Source organism: Cicer arietinum, chromosome 6, assembly GCF_000331145.2.
Source record: "Cicer arietinum cultivar CDC Frontier isolate Library 1 chromosome 6, Cicar.CDCFrontier_v2.0, whole genome shotgun sequence".
NCBI classification, from domain to species: domain Eukaryota; kingdom Viridiplantae; phylum Streptophyta; class Magnoliopsida; order Fabales; family Fabaceae; genus Cicer; species Cicer arietinum.
The window spans coordinates 2,542,082-2,558,543 of NC_021165.2; the positions used below are offsets into that span (position 1 = coordinate 2,542,082).

General features: G+C 29.5%; 3 protein-coding genes across 3 annotated transcripts; all 3 read left to right on the forward strand.

Annotated features, from left to right (window-relative positions):
- Window positions 1-284: 284 nt before the first annotated feature.
- On the forward strand, window positions 285-3,679 carry LOC101497633 (plasmodesmata-located protein 6). Its single transcript, XM_004503308.4, has 3 exons — window positions 285-1,177; window positions 3,083-3,208; window positions 3,327-3,679. The coding sequence occupies exons 1-3, from the start codon at window positions 439-441 to the stop codon at window positions 3,335-3,337; spliced, it is 876 nt and encodes a 291-aa protein (XP_004503365.1). The 5' UTR covers window positions 285-438; the 3' UTR covers window positions 3,338-3,679.
- Window positions 3,680-8,360: 4,681 nt separating this feature from the next.
- LOC101497967 (uncharacterized) lies at window positions 8,361-9,006 on the forward strand. Its single transcript, XM_004503309.4, has one exon. It carries the CDS (start codon window positions 8,436-8,438, stop codon window positions 8,826-8,828), a length of 393 nt encoding a protein of 130 aa, XP_004503366.1. The 5' UTR covers window positions 8,361-8,435; the 3' UTR covers window positions 8,829-9,006.
- Window positions 9,007-12,618: 3,612 nt separating this feature from the next.
- LOC101498295 (plant UBX domain-containing protein 2) lies at window positions 12,619-16,220 on the forward strand. The gene is made up of 3 exons (XM_004503310.4): window positions 12,619-13,749; window positions 15,168-15,446; window positions 15,838-16,220. The coding sequence occupies exons 1-3, from the start codon at window positions 12,853-12,855 to the stop codon at window positions 16,075-16,077; spliced, it is 1,416 nt and encodes a 471-aa protein (XP_004503367.1). The 5' UTR covers window positions 12,619-12,852; the 3' UTR covers window positions 16,078-16,220.
- The last annotated feature ends 242 nt before the right edge of the window (window positions 16,221-16,462 follow it).

The window sequence follows — 16,462 nt, forward strand, 5'->3', positions numbered from 1 at the left end:
CTTTTGGCTTTGGAGTCAATAATTACACCAACCCCTTAACTATTTTTTGACTTCAATTCAAATCTTAATTAATATTCATAAATATTAAATACTAAGTCTAGTAGTGTAGTAGTACTCCCCAAATATATAGACATTTCCCATTAACTCAACTCAATATCCACAAAGCTAAAAGCAAAAAAACCAACAAAATAACACATTACATAAATAATCAACAATTTTTTACAAATAACAATTTAGAGTACATGAAACTAATTTATAAAAGTTTGCACTAATTAGCACTCGACAGTGCTTTTTTGTCGCATTATACAACTCTTCTTCTACTTTGATCAACTTCCCTCACTTCCTTACGTAAATTCTCATTAAAGCAACACTCACATTCTCACACAAACAAAAAAACAAAACTTTCTCCTTATTCTCTTTATTGTGATCACTCTGTTCATGTCAAACACAAAAACAAACATGGTTCTCTTTCTTCTTTTCCTAGTCACACTACTCTTAACAATGGCAACCCCATCAATCTCCGACACCAATTCTTTCGTCTTCGGCGGTTGTTCTCGTCTCAAATTCTCACCAGGTTCATCTTATGAAACCAGCGTTAACTCCATCCTCACCTCACTAGTTAACACGGCCACCTTCACTAACTACAACAATTTCACCGTTCCCGGAACCGCCGCGTCGGAAACCGTATACGGTCTTTTTCAGTGCCGTGGTGATTTGAACAATGATCAGTGTTCAACTTGTGTGGCGCGTGCGGTGAGTCAACTCGGTACACTCTGTTTTTCTACCTACGGTGGCGCGTTGCAGCTCGAAGGATGTTTCGTAAAGTACGATAATGTTACGTTTATTGGGGTAGAGGACAAGACGGAAGTGATCAAGAAATGTGGACCGTCGATTGGGTTGACTTCTGATGCGTTTACTAGAAGAGATGCTGTGCTGGCTTATTTACAGACGTCCGATGGAACTTCTTACAAAAGTTTTAGGTCCACTTATTCTGGGGATTTTCAGGCTGTGGCGCAGTGTACGGGGGATTTGAGTTCAAGCGAGTGTCAGGATTGCGTTTCTGATGCTATCCAACGGTTGAAAATTGAGTGTGGCTCTTCCACTTGGGGGCAGGTTTATTTGGCTAAGTGCTACGCGCGATACACTGAAGGTGGAGTTCACTCGCGTGGCGGTAACGGTATGTTGCTCCTCCTTTCACTACCAAATATTGAATATCACAAGATAAATTATCATGAATATATCACGAGTAATTGTGGTTAACCATCTAATAATAACGAGATTCTCAAAACAATTTTTCGCCAAAATCCAGAACAAAAGCAGTTTTTCTTCTTCCATAAACTCAAAACGTGCATCATGAAATCTGAATAAATTTTTTGTTGTATGTAGTAGCATTAGTATTTACGAAAACAATCAAAATTTAAAAAAAAAAACTATTTTTATTATTTTCTAGAAATGTTTACTCTCAATATTTTCTTTTAACAAGTTAAAGTGAACATACGATTAAAAAAATAAAATAAAAAATGTTTTCATCAGCTAGGTTGTTATGTCTTTGCTTTGTTTTGAATTTTGCTTACAAAATGTTGCTACCCCATGTGGAAAGGGTATGGAGGTGGGTGTGGAAAATTAGAATTGGTCCAGCACCTTAGCTAAGAGTAAACTCAAATTAATAAGTTGTACTTATTTCCATTTTTTCTCCTTTTTTGTTCTTGGGAAATATTTTCCATGTTTTGATTGTTGGTTGTCTTCGTCAACATTTGGATACAGTGGCTTGTTTTGTAAGTATTTTCTGTGTACATAATAGGAAATTTCCACTGTTGGTAACTTTTGTCTGTAAATAATGCCTATGATTGTATGGTATCTATTACTATATGGTCTATGAGAAGCATTAAAATGAACAATTGTCCCAATTAAGTTTTAATACTCCATCTCAAAAATTTTCTTTTTTGTTAAATAATAAATTTAGTTTAAAATTTATATCAAATACATCACATCATTTATTTTTATTTTTATTTATATTTGAAATAAAATATCTTCAATTTTAACTTAATTAAAATTTTAGTCAATCTATTTTTATCAATTTACGAGATTAATCTTTTATTTTAAAAATTGATAGCTTAATCTTTTAAAAAATGATGTTGTGACATACAATTTTATAATATTGAATCATCTATATGCATAATTATTCACATGTCATTGATAAATTACAAATATGAAAAAAAAAATTGAAGTTGAAAGTTAAATTTTTACGGTATTTTATTCTTATTTCATGTGTGTTAATTATTTTATATCACCGTAGAATATGTTATATTATTTAAAACATGTCACATTATTTATTTTTTTAATTAAAAAGTTAAAAGAATAAAAAAAATTATCAATTTTTAAAATATAAGGACTAATTTATTTTTCATTAATCATATCGTGTTTTTTTAACTTTGATTTCAACAAGCTGAATAATTTATCCAAAATTCATTAATTTGTTTTTCTTATCCTTGAAGGCTTGTACCAGTATCTGAATTTTAAATTACGCTTCCACCGTAGCTTTTGTATTCTTTATTAAAAGTTATTCTCTTTGCTCAGCAAACGAGGAGAATAAAAGATAAGCAAATTTTTTTTTTAAAAGGTGAATAGTAAAATTTTACTTGGTCTATTTATTATGGTTTTGTTTGGTCAGAGTATTTGCATTATAAACTTTCCAGTAACATCTATTTGCAAATGAATGCACCGCTTTGAGTTTTAATGAAGAAACCTATGTGTCAAAATAACAAACATGATCCATGAAATGGTACCTATTTGAAAAATCATTTGTCCTAATGTCTGAAAAGCACTTGTGCACAATAAAATAGATGTGTGGATTGAGATAGCAATAGCATAATAATAGGCTCAATAATTTTGACATAGATTATTTTAAATTTAAAAATTATTACAAAAATAAAAAAAAATATGAATTCCCAAAACATTGCAATCATGCCCATGTGAAAATTGCATTGCATCTAGCACTACAACAATATTTATTTTAAACACTTACTAATTACTATTAACTTGAAATGTTGTTTAATTTTGGTATTTAATTGGAACAACTTAGATGATGACAATCACAATGATGATGAAATTGAGAAGACACTAGCCATACTAATTGGACTCATTGCTGGTGTTGCTCTAATCATCATTTTCCTATCCTTCTTGAACAAGGTGTGCGAAAAGCAGAGAGGTATGTATGGTTTTATTGCACATATATTTTTATGCAATTGCAATCTTTCTCATTTTTAAACATTAATTTAATTACTAATTGTTACTACAATGTTTTCTTTTTGAACTATTTTATGCAGGTGGTAAATAATATAATTGAACTATTGTCCCTGCTTTTTTTCTTTCTGGTAAATTATTTGTATTTCTCCCTTTTATTTTTGTATTAAATCCTTTGTAAGTTTCCACTACGATTCCCTTTTATAAAGATTGCCAAGTGAAGGTATATAGATAGAAATATCTTGTGGAAAAGATGTTCTTTTGAAAAAAAGTTACATGATGAGTTACAATAAGGTGAAAAGACTCAATTCCACTCTCTTTTTATGACCACTTAGTGTCCACCAATTTGTATAAATAGTGAACATTTAAGTGAAAAGTGCAACATGTTATATTATAGCCTTTAACAATAATGAGTATTAGTTAGAGTTTTTCCTTAGTATTATATTAGAACATTATGATTAACTTTACTTTTTCATTCAAAAAAGTTAGATTAAGACAATTTTGATCACATTTCTGTCAAATCTATGTCCCAGTTATGTTATCATTTGCGACTTATGACCCAGTTATTTATTGGTCTATTACCCTGTTTGGGCCATTATGATTTTGCCAGATTAATTGTTAATTAATATATATGCTACGTCTAAGAGTCAGATTGCAACCAAGAGGAGAAAAGAGTTGAATCAACTCGTATAACATGTAATTATTAAGAAATATAATCATTACTCTATTATTATATAAGAAGAAAAGGACCAAAATGTTATTAATTAAAAAAAGAAAAAGATGAATTAGATGTTGGTACAAAGTAGCAATAAATATAGGAGCATGGTGTTTTTGTTAATAAAGAATGTTCACGAAATCCCTTGAGAATCTTCTGTGTTTGCATCTTTATGAAATCTCATCCATCATGAATTGCTTTTTGGGTCGCTTTTAGTATTGGGGGGCTCTGTTTTTCTCCAACTCTATCCAATCTTTGGCACCACTTATAACATCTCTACTTTATATCCCTTTTGCTAACCTCATTATGAAACCTTAAGCTCTTTGTCTCTTCTTTCTTAAACAGTTTCCAGCCTGTTCATAATTCATTTTATGTCATTGCATTAAGAAATTCATAAGGAAGTAGTTATCATTACATTAAACAAAATTATCTATATAATCTCTCTTCAAAAATTAATATATGTAATTATGTACAAGTAAACAATTGGTACTTAAATTAAATGTGTGAAGAGCTGTGGTTATAGTTGTAAATAAATGTATCAAATAGAATTGTCAAAATTAAACCTAACTAACCTATTGATTCTACATGTTAGATATTGCCCTTTGCTTTGGGCATTTAACTGATTTTGAGGGGGAAAAACCAAAGTTAGCGAAAAGTCATATGGAAAAGCTTTCAACCACTACACACGACTTGATATATGTATTAATTAAATTAAACAAAAAGTTTTTTTTTTTTCTTTACCTATTTTGAAATGATTGATTATCTGTAAGATTAGCATTTACAAGGAGGAAAAAAAAAATGGATTCAAGAACTAAAAACAAACAAAAAAACATAAACTTTGTACTTCTAAATTTTACTTGAAAAAAAATAAATTAATAGTATAAAATTAGGAATAGAAGAGAAAGGTGAATTTGAGAAAGAAACTACCAATAGCCGCTTTTGTTTAATAATTATAATTAATAATTAATAACTAATTGGTGAATGAGTGAACAACTAGTTTTGGCATGTTATATACCTTTGGAAAAGTTGTTAAAAATCAATAGGCGTGTAAAGCAACAATGGCTCACACTTGGTTCTTAGTTTTGCAATATGGCACCATTAGAAAAGGTAAGATTCTATTTTTGACATGAGGTACTATCATCTTTAATTAAGATGTGGCAGGTATGGTTTTGGATTTTATACACTTCAAATTACTTTCACTTTTAGTTTTTTTTAGTCCATTAAAATTTATTTTTATTTTTTAAAATTTAAGATTTTTTTTAATTTAAAAATATTTGATTTTGTATCAAATAACCAAAAAGTATTCATTGCATGTAGTTTTAACTTTATGCAATCTTTTGATATGACACGGATATCTATAAAGAATAATATAGGAGGAAGTTTCTTGACATATCAAAATATATACACAAATTTTGAAAGATTTCGGAGATATTTTTTCCATCTTATCCTTGTGTTCAAATCATAGGGTAAGAAACAGAAAATATTTAGAGAAAAATTACTTTTTTTCAATGATTAATGATAATAATTAATAAAGTTATGATTATTGATATTTTGTTGACCGTAAGAATTGACCTTACAACAATAAACTTAACTTTTCTATTTTAACTTCAAGCTAACCTTATACTCTTATATTCAAGATAAATCACTCTTCAAAATGGTGAATAGTTAAGGTTACATAGAGCAATCACTCATTCAGTTTATTATATATGTAATAAAATGTATTTTAAATTTTAGACAAAGAAATATATTTTATCTATATAATAAATGAGAAAATGCAAGAAAATAAAGTAGTAAATAAAGTAAAATTAAAAAGAAAATAAAAGAGAGGTTGATGGTGATGATCATGATGATCGGTTAAAAGTCATTGTCAAAGTCTTAGAAGTATTGATTGATCTGGACTTAGGAGGAACCTTCCTCACATGATCCATTACAACTAAGTTTTTGTGATGTCAACGGATGATGGCAGAATGCATTCTTGCAAACCTCGATAGGTCTATGTAAACACTCTATCAACATACAAATATTATTTATTTAAATCATTTTAGGGATGGATTTCAATATACTTGTCATTATCTCCGATCTCTTAATATTAATACCATTTGATAATTCTACCCATGTTAAAAAAAGTATGTACTATATTTTATTTTATACCATCTTTTTAGGAAATCTATTTTGTGTATTATATATTTCAAATGAAGCTTATATTTATAAATTGTACTAAATATTGACTTTGGTGAGCACCAAAAAGAAAGTTCACATTGGTCTTCTTTGTGAGAAAAAAACTGACCTTGAGCCCAACATGATCTGAGACTTTAAAACACAACTTCTAGTAACTCACTAAAACACAGCTTCATACTTAACAATCGTTGGAGGAGTTATGGATTCCACAACCAAGTGACAAAGTTCCTTCACTCAAGTAAAAGTGAGTCATTAGTTTAAAGAAAATAGTTGATTCTTTGGTTAATAATAATAAATATTTATTTATTTTAATTAAGTAGACTGATTTGGTAGACTAAAAGGTTTTTTCAATGACATGTAGCCTTTTATTTTAACTAAATAGATTTAAAAAAAAAAATCGTAGTATAACTTATACAAAAAAATATATCCTGACATAAAACTATCGTAAATTCTCTATTGAATCAATACAAACTATTTTCATTGCAATGCATACCAAGGGCAACATATCTAAAAAAAAGACCTAGTCTTATTGTTTGGCTCTTGTTTTGAAATAGAGAATCAATAAGGTGTATATATATAAAGTCAAAAGTTATAACACTAACTAAAAAAGAAAAACGAGTAAGAATAATTTAATGATGATTAAATTCATGGTGACGACTCATATGAAATTGTACAAATATTTATGAAATGGTATAAATAAACTCTATAAGTATTAATAATTTGATGAAAATTATTGACTGAATGTTAACTGATTATGTCTCTTCCATAAAGTTTATCTACTAATTTGTCATAAAAAACAGATCCTGAGAAAAGAACAAACGAAAAAGAGAGAAATTAAAATTTGAAGGATTGTTGCTTCTACTATTTTTATGCATTCCATCATCAAAGAACGTAAATTCATTAATGTGTTTATCGAATAAGGTAGATCCTTATAATTAATATGTTAGTTTTCAAGAATGTAAATCTTTATGTAAAAAATTTAACTTACAAAATGTACCATTTATCCTTATTAATATATCGTTCAAAAAAAAATTAAACTTTTAAATTTTAATTATTTCATATGATTTTTTTAAATTAATTTTTAAAATTTAACTACGATCAAATAATGGCTATACCACAATTCAATTGTAGTTAAACTTAAAAAAAAATATTTCATTTTAGTTTCAAATAACTCGAAATATAATTTTTTTATAATAATTTTTATGTCAAAAAGTATTGTCAAAATTGATTTAGTATTAAAAAACTATTTATCGTAAAATAAAGATTTGATTTTTGTATATGACAAATTTATCTTCTACCTCACTTACACCTCTCATATTTAAAAGTACTTAAAAAATATTATTTTATCCTTTTATCACTTACCACATGATAAAACTAAACTTTTTAAACATTTTGACAATATTAAATATTTGAAATTTTAATAAAATTATTGAAAAATTGTATTTTAAAAGTTGTGTTCAACAAAAATTTTAAAAAAATTGCATTTAAAAAATTCCGTGCTTGACTAAAATTTTAAATTATTTTTAAATTTTTAAAAAAATTACATTTTGAACTTTCACGTTCAATCAAATTTTTGATTTATTTTTTTTAATTTAGAAATATTATATTGAAAGTTGTGTTCAACTAAGTTTAAGAAAATTGCATTTCGAATATTTTATGTTCAACTAAATTTTCAACTTTTTAAAAAATTATGAAAAAACCACTTGAAAATTTCAAAATTTGTGTTTTGAAAAATTGTGTTACCAAAATATTAAACTTTAATCGTATTTTAGAAAATTTACATTAAACAAATATTTCAACTTTTTTTAACACAATTAATAATTTATATTTTAAAATTTTCAAATTGTATCAAATTTTTAAAAATCAAAATAAATAATTTATTCATATTTTTAAAATATTTCAAATTATCAAAAGAGCAAAAATGTATTTTTATATATTTTGAGTGGTGAGAGGTATATGGAAGTGCAATATAAATTCCTCTTGATATACTTGGTGGGTAGAGAAGTCCAGCAGAGGGGATTGTGTGAAGTTTTTGACAAAAATGGGCTTAATTTGGGCCCAATAAAATTGGATACGGTGAAGTAGTTTGTTTATGGACTAATTGAAGTGTACAGTATTGAAAGTTGAAAGTTGAAACGAGGGGGTGTCACGTGTACAGCACGTGTCGCTTAAGCACGCATTTGCTTACATCTAAAAATGCAAAAACGTGAGACTATAAAGGAAAAGAAGAGAGAGAAAAAAGCAATAACTCCTTCCTTTGAATTGTGAGCGAAGAAAACAAGCAACGAGATCTAACCAAATGGCGTTGGAATGGGTAGTGCTAGGCTACGCCGCGGCTGCAGAAGCAATAATGGTCATCCTCCTCACCATCCCTGGCCTCGACGCTCTCCGTAAGGGTCTAATTGCCGTTACCAAGAACCTTCTCAAACCGTTTCTCTCGGTTGTTCCGTTTTGCCTCTTCCTTCTCATGGACATTTATTGGAAATACGAAACCAGGCCTAGTTGCGAAGGAGATTCCTGCACTCCCACGGAACACCTTCGTCACCAGAAATCGATTATGAAGAGTCAGCGTAACGCGCTTCTCATCGCCGCCGCGCTTCTTTTCTACTGGCTTCTTTACTCCGTCACCAATCTCGTTGTTAAGATCGATCACCTTAACCAGCGTCTCGAACGTCTCAAGAGGACCGAGTGAATTCAATTTCTCAGATAAGTCTATCGGATTTGTGTTCCCTGCAGTTTTTTTTTGTTATTATGTTAGTATATGCAACAATTTCGTTTCGTTTTTCTTTTGTTTAGATCTATGTTTGAATGATTATAAGACGATTATTGATTAATCGTAGTTATATATGTAATTTCTGTGCTGTTTTGAATTTTGGCGACTTACTTTGATTGAGAGTTAGGGTTCATTTTAGGGATTTTCTCATTGTTGCGATATTTGTGGTTTGGGATCGAACCTTTATTAGGTTTGAATGAATACACACACACCATTGTTCGATGTTAATTGAAATGGTTGCTTAACTTGTGAATAATTGTTACAAACGACACAGATAATGATTTGAAAAGATGGAAATAGTTGAATGTAACGATGCGATTGAGCCACCCCTTCAATCTGAATCTGAATCTGAATCTGAATTGTTAGCATTACATTGAATGCCCTGTCACTGTATGGTTACCTAGTTATATGCCTGCCTTTTTTCTTTATGTAGCAACTTATCTTACACATATTCAATGCGTGAGGGGTGAGGCAACTTGAAGAATCTTGTTTTGTGCTGCTCGCGTCCTTTCTCCTTTGAATATCTTGCTATTGCTTTTTCTTAATTTATCGTCATTCTTTCATGGATATGCATAGTTTGTGAATGTAAATCAAACGATAAATCCCAAAATAGCACACTCATTTCACTATTTCACCATATTAGCTGGGGCTACATTCCTATATATTGATTTAAATTGCTAAGGAAAAAAAAACTATAGCGAAGGTAATCTAACTTCGGTCTTCGTATAAACTTAAAATCAAATTTATTCGATTAAGATAGTTTGCATTACAAAGGCCTATGCATGTTTTACAATTTTAATACATTTTTCTACGAAGTGAATATCTCGCAGTAGTTAAATACTCAAACTAATGGAAGACATAGAAAGCAAATATAAGTACTCCTTTTCGGTAGCAACAAATTCGTATTATTTTAGTGTTTAATACAACTAAGAACTCCTTTTCGATCCGAAACAAATCAATCAATCATTGGCCACTCGGTCAATTTAAACCTAATGTTCTGATCTTATCTTCAGAAATAGATCTAAAATTTGTCAAAAACCTTGCATCTCCGTCGCAACAACTTAAGAACACATTTTTATTCCATTGATAAAACAGTATGTAGTGGAGACAATGTTGGTGGTTTTAGTCTCCTTTGGCAGGTAGTCAGAATCACACGTGAAACTTCTCCAGAATTAGCTATTCTGCTCATTTTTCAGATTATCAATGTTGTCTGCACTTGAATCATTCAGTTTGCTTAGAATCCAATGCACACACGTTAAGGTTATTAAAAAGAGGGAATGAAATTCCACCACAAAAGCATTGATTACTAAAAACCTGCATCACAAGGGAGGAATTACAGATTCACATTCCAATCAAAGAGAGTTCCAACTTTTACGGAAATCAAATTCAATACTCATCATGGCTGCTGTAAGCTCAACAAAAACTGAGGAGTATATACCAATTCAATCTCTAAATATGTCACCACATTCCACAAGAATATTAACTTTCATTCAGACACAAGGGGGAATGCATGCAAATCAACTTGAGTAATTATGGATATGATTCACAAAAGCTCCCTTATTGTCTCAAGAGTAAGATATTAATTGCACTTTTTTTTTTGCATAACAGACTTATCAATTAATTAAAAAATTTAGATTGATTTCGACAGTACCAAATGCACCAAGTAGCATGAATGGTGCCAGATATAATGATATTTGTAACTTGCCACTCCAATTCTTCTTCGGAGTATTTAATCAGGCATCAAATGAAGAATGTAATGTGCGTAGATACTAAATTTTGAGCTTTTTTTTTAATCTAATCGTTGATATTGCAGGTGATTCTTAATTTTACTTTGAATTTTTGTTGAAAATTTTGGATTTAAAATGAAATGTTGGAAGATGAATGGGAGAAGACAAAGATGTTAAGTTCTTCAAGAAATTTATTTAATAAAAAATTGATTTAAAAGTATTATTATTATTTTTCTTCATAAGAGACTATTTAAATTTACCATGTTACAGGTATCCAATAGACATACATGGATTCAATTGGCACATTTGTTAAGAAAATTTATTGAACCAACCGGAGTTAGGGCTAGCGAAAGATGTTAGATTTCTACAACTTAGTTAATCGAATTTTTTCTGTTAAAATAGGTACCTACATTCAAGGACAGTTTTAAATTACTAATTTATATTATTTGTAAGTTCAATTATTATGTTACATGATTGGTCGGCAATTTTAAGACTTATATTATTCTTTTTATATATTTGATAAAAAGATGTTGAATAATTAAATATTTTTTAAATGAGTATTATGAAGAATTAGATGTGAAATTGTATGAGATGTAAGTGTTTAAATAATTCTTTAGGTACTTATATATAGATATTTTTATTGACTTTGAAAATAAAAAATCATTCAATTCAATGATTCAAAATATGAAAATACAAACAAAAAAAAAAAACTCTTAGGATGATATATAGTTATGGTTTAAAAAATTACGCACATTTTATCTTTGGTAGAGAGAATCTATGGAGAAAAAATCATTGAAAAGTTAAAATATACATGTATTATAACTTCAAATATTTAAATATTTAAGTACTTCAAAAATACTTAGGTTCGTTTGATGTACACAATATAATATGATATAAAGTTAGATAAAGATAATAGGATAATGATAAAATAAACATTATCATATTTTGTATTTGATATACACATGATAATAATATTTTTTTTTTTGTCGTATATATGATGTACATACCTCCTCATGACATAATATGATATAATATATATTATATTTAAATAATAAAATTATCAATGTAATTAATTATATATTAGTTTTTTTTAAAATTTACTTGTAATATTTTAAATATTACAAATTAACAAAAAAAATTGTAAAAAATTAAATAAGTAATGAAGTAACTTTATATTTAAAATTATGCGTTGACATTACTAAATAAACAATTTAAATTTTTTAAAAAAATCATAAGCAACCAAATAATTATATTTTATTTGTTAGAATGTAAATAATGATATAACATATATTATATATATTATATGTAAATAGCAAAAATATCCTTGTAAATAAATTATATTTATTTTAAAATTTTAATTAATTTTCATATTTTATAATTTTAAATACTAGTTTATTAAATTATATATAAAAAAACTATCTTTATAATAAAATCATAAATGTTTATTAAATTAATTATTAATATTTAATTTTTAAATTTAGTATCAAATTTTATTAATAATTTTATATTTATATTTGATTATGTTTACATTTTTATATTTTATTAATTATTTATATTTTATATTTATATTTTATTATTTTTCAATTTTATATTTACAAGATAATTAAATAAATTATTATTTTTTATCTATGTTATATTCATAATATAAATTTAAACTAATGACAACGTCATATTGATCCATTAAATATTGAATTTAGAGACATAATTTACTTCTATTTTATCCATCAAATAAGTCCTATCGATACTATGGTAAAACTTAGAAGGAATACAAATGTAAAAATACCGTAATATTTTTAGTCCAATATGTTTTACAAACATTCTAAAGTATTTTTTTAAGAAAAACTTTTGTAGCCGCAGTCTTACAATTTGAGATGTTTGATAACGTGGCACAAGCTTATTGGAGTTGCACACGTTTTCCTCAAAAACATAAAGCTGAATGAATTTTATGAAGTCAAGTCAACACCCTCCAAATCCAATTCATAGCATAGCATAGCATAGTTTCTTCCTCCCTTCCTCTATTTCGTGTTTCTTTTTCCCCTTTCCTTACAACAATCCCAGATTTGTAATTATCATCTTCTTTCAATCCAACCCTTATTCATCAATCAATTTCTTCAACAACCCCCTTATCAAATCATTTCATTTATCAATCCTTCAATTAGCATTTCAGATCTATACTTCTTCATATAATTAGGGTTTTTAGCTTGTAGAAGAAGCAAATGGACGACGTGAAAGACAAGGTTAAAGGTTTAATGAAAAAAGTCAACAACCCTTTCTCTTCCTCAACATCTGGAAAATTCAAGGGCCAAGGTAGAGTCTTGGGATCATCATCATCTTCTTCTTCTTCTTATACACCTTCTAATTCCAATCCTACCCCTCGCCCTAATCCATCTCCCTCTCAGAACCCTAACCCTAATTCCAAACCCAAACCTAAACCCACTTCACCGGTCGCTTCAGATAATAGCAGAATCGACAAAGCTCGTAAACCTGGAGATGGGTTTGACCCTTTTGATTCTCTAGTCACTTCATCGCAGAGATCTCAAAATGGGTATTCACTTAATGTATATGAATGTCCAATTTGTAAAAAACCCTTTAGATCAGAAGATGAGGTTTCTGAACACGTGGATAATTGTTTGAGTAACCCAACTGAGTCTATTGATGGTGATGAAAATTGTGTATCAGAATTGCAAGAGAGTGAAGTTGAGTCTAATACTGAATTGGAGATTTTTATTGGCACTTATGTTTCAGGGAAACCATCTGAAGGATCGATCGATGTTGTTCTTAAATTATTGAGGAATATTGTTAGGGAACCTGAGAATGTTAAGTTTAGGAAGATTAGGATGAATAATCCTAAGATTAAAGAAGCTATTGCTGATGTTATTGGTGGAGTTGAATTGCTTAGTTTTTTAGGGTTTGAACTTAAGGAGGAGAATGGAGAGACATGGGCATTGATGGAGGCTCCTAGAGAGGAGGAGAAAATAAATTTTATTAAGAAAGCAATAGTGTTATTGGAACCACAACTTGTGGTACAAGATCCTCCTAAGAGAGACAACTTGACGTCTACGGCTTCTGTTGAGAAAGTAGTCACGGCCGAACCAAAAAAGATCGACAGACAGGTAATAGTCATATTGATAATAATAGTAATACTTCTGATAGGGTGATATGGAGAAAATAAAGTTCATGTTGCATGCAAGTATTGCACTATGTGTTTTTGCTCTTATAGGAAACTAATGTGTTTTTCCAATTCATTTTCTAGCTGGAAAAGACTACTTGTAAAGAAGTAGTAATTAAATTGTTGAAAATCTAGAATGCCATTGTGTGGTTTTAATTTCAGTAGCATGGAATGGATAACAAAATAATGGACATAAAAGACGTCTACCACATGAACAGCAGAGCAATGAAAATGATACAGAGCATGCAATGTTCTTATATCCTTTATTTTGTCTTTTAGAGGTAGAAGTAAAAATAAAAAAGTTTATTGCTAGTTCTTTTGCATTCACATACTGAATATTTGTGATGGACTTGGTCACACTTTTGCACAGTTTGATACTAAGGTTAGAATATTTGGCTTAAATTTGGGTGTATAAGCCAAAGGAAAAAGTAAACTGTGGTTTCTTTTAGGCAGTAATCGTGTTGGGTTGGAGATGTACTGAAAATTGTTGATAGACTTCGTGACACTTTTGTAAGAGTTGATAACTAGCGCTTATGTTGGTTTAAATTTAGGATTTTAGGTCTAATGAGTTGGATAGAAAGATGACAAAACACTATGGCGTCATTTGATCTACGTAGCCGACCCTACGTAGTGGAATACGGCTTGATTGTTGATGTTTTAAATTTAGGAGTAAGGTTAGTAGAAGACAATGACAGCAGAAAACAAACATCCAGAATCCTATTAAGAACTTCTTGCTAGTTTCACTAGCAGAAAAGGTTTAAGCAAAGTTACTAAGTTGAAGAAGCTATTTTCATGGTACCCAAGTATATTTACACCAAGAGAAACTTATCCTATTACAGTAAAAAAAGAATCTTGCATAAAAGTAGAAAAGACAAAAAAAACTATTTTCAAACAAGGGTATACTTTCTTAATGGATAACATATATAGATCAGCTGCAGAAGTAGTTTGTGACAATAACCATATGACTATGTGAAAGATCGTTTCTTCGATGAAATCTCCTTTTTCTGAGTATTTCGGTTTGATGCTCTGGTGTTTTTATGCTACAGAGCATGCATGTCATCAGCTTTCTTATTAGTTTGGCACTTCAGTACTTTCCATAATGAGAAACCAACAAGTGTTGTCAATCGCAAATTGTGGGATATAGTGGTTTGTTCAAATTCCGCTATGCAACTGTGATATAGTGCCATTATTACCACTATTTAACAACATTTTGTGTTAAATAGCATATTGCAGCACAAGAACATTTTTTTTTCTTCAAATTCCGCTGCACTATATTGCTACTATTTAACAACATTGAAGCCAATTAATTCTTTAGAATTATATTGAATATGTCTATCTTTTCTGATAAAAAACCTCTTACAGGTGAAAGTCTTCTTTGCTGTCACTGAAAGTGTTGCAGCTAAAATTGAGCTACCAGATTCCTTCTACAAACTTTCAGTTGACGAGGCGAGAAGAGACGCTGAACTAAGGAGAAAAAGGATTGAAGAGTCTCAGCTTTTAATCCCCAAGTCACTTAAAGAAAAGCAAGCTAAAGCTGCAAGGAGGAGATACACAAGAACTATTATTAGGATTCAGTTTCCAGATGGAGTTGTACTTCAAGGTGTATTTGCTCCATGGGAACCAACTACTGCTCTCTATGAGGTTCGTGATCCTCCTTTGCCATTTAGTTTTAAGTTCTACTACCTCCGTCTCTTTTTATAAATCCTTTGTCATTTTCACATTTATTAAGAAAAGTAAGTAGTGTTTTTAATGTGTTCATTTTCTGTATAGATGTTATTGAAATACCCTTTTGTACATAAATGCGTCTAACTCTGATTTTTCATCTTCCAAAACGAATTAGTAATATTATACCAGTTTCTTGACATCACTTATCTTCTTGACATACAAATTGCAAACTTTTCATCATAACCAAATGGCTGGTTTAAAATTTTGTATGGATTGGAGCATTAGTTTGTTATTTATATCCTAAGTCTTATTGTTGTACTGTTTATTCCGAATCAGCAACTCAGCACTGATTTAATTTTGCATGCAGTTTGTGAGCTCTGCGTTAAAAGAACAAGGTTTGGAATTTGAGCTAATGCATCCAATAGTCGTCCAACGGCGTGTGATCCCATGTTTCCCGAAAGCAGGGCAAAAGGTCAAAACAATAGAGGAAGAAGACCTGGTACCTTCTGCTCTAATCAAGTTCAAGCCTCTAGAAACAGATTCTGTTGTTTTCACAGGTCTCAAAAATGAATTGCTTGAAATCAGTGAACCACTTGTAAATGGTTAAGCATTTGCTTCTGTGTATGAACTATTTTGATTTGTTTCCTTATTTTTCACAATTAACTTTTTCCCCCTTTATTGATGGGGATATAGATGCAATTGTTATATTCATTATCATTCATAATTTTGTGACAAACAATATTATACTCAGATATATCTTAAACAAATAAATCACTATGATAAAAAGCATGTAATTCCGACCTACAATCATGAGTTGGGATTGGAATTTGAATTTGCCGCTCCAACAATCTACCACATTCATGCAGTTAGTACGTTGAATAGTCCGGTTTTTAAGGTTGGTATTTCGTACTTTTATAAAAATCAAAATATGCAATTAAAATATGGATCATCCGATCTTAATTCAAAGGGCCTATATCCGGACAATCTGATCT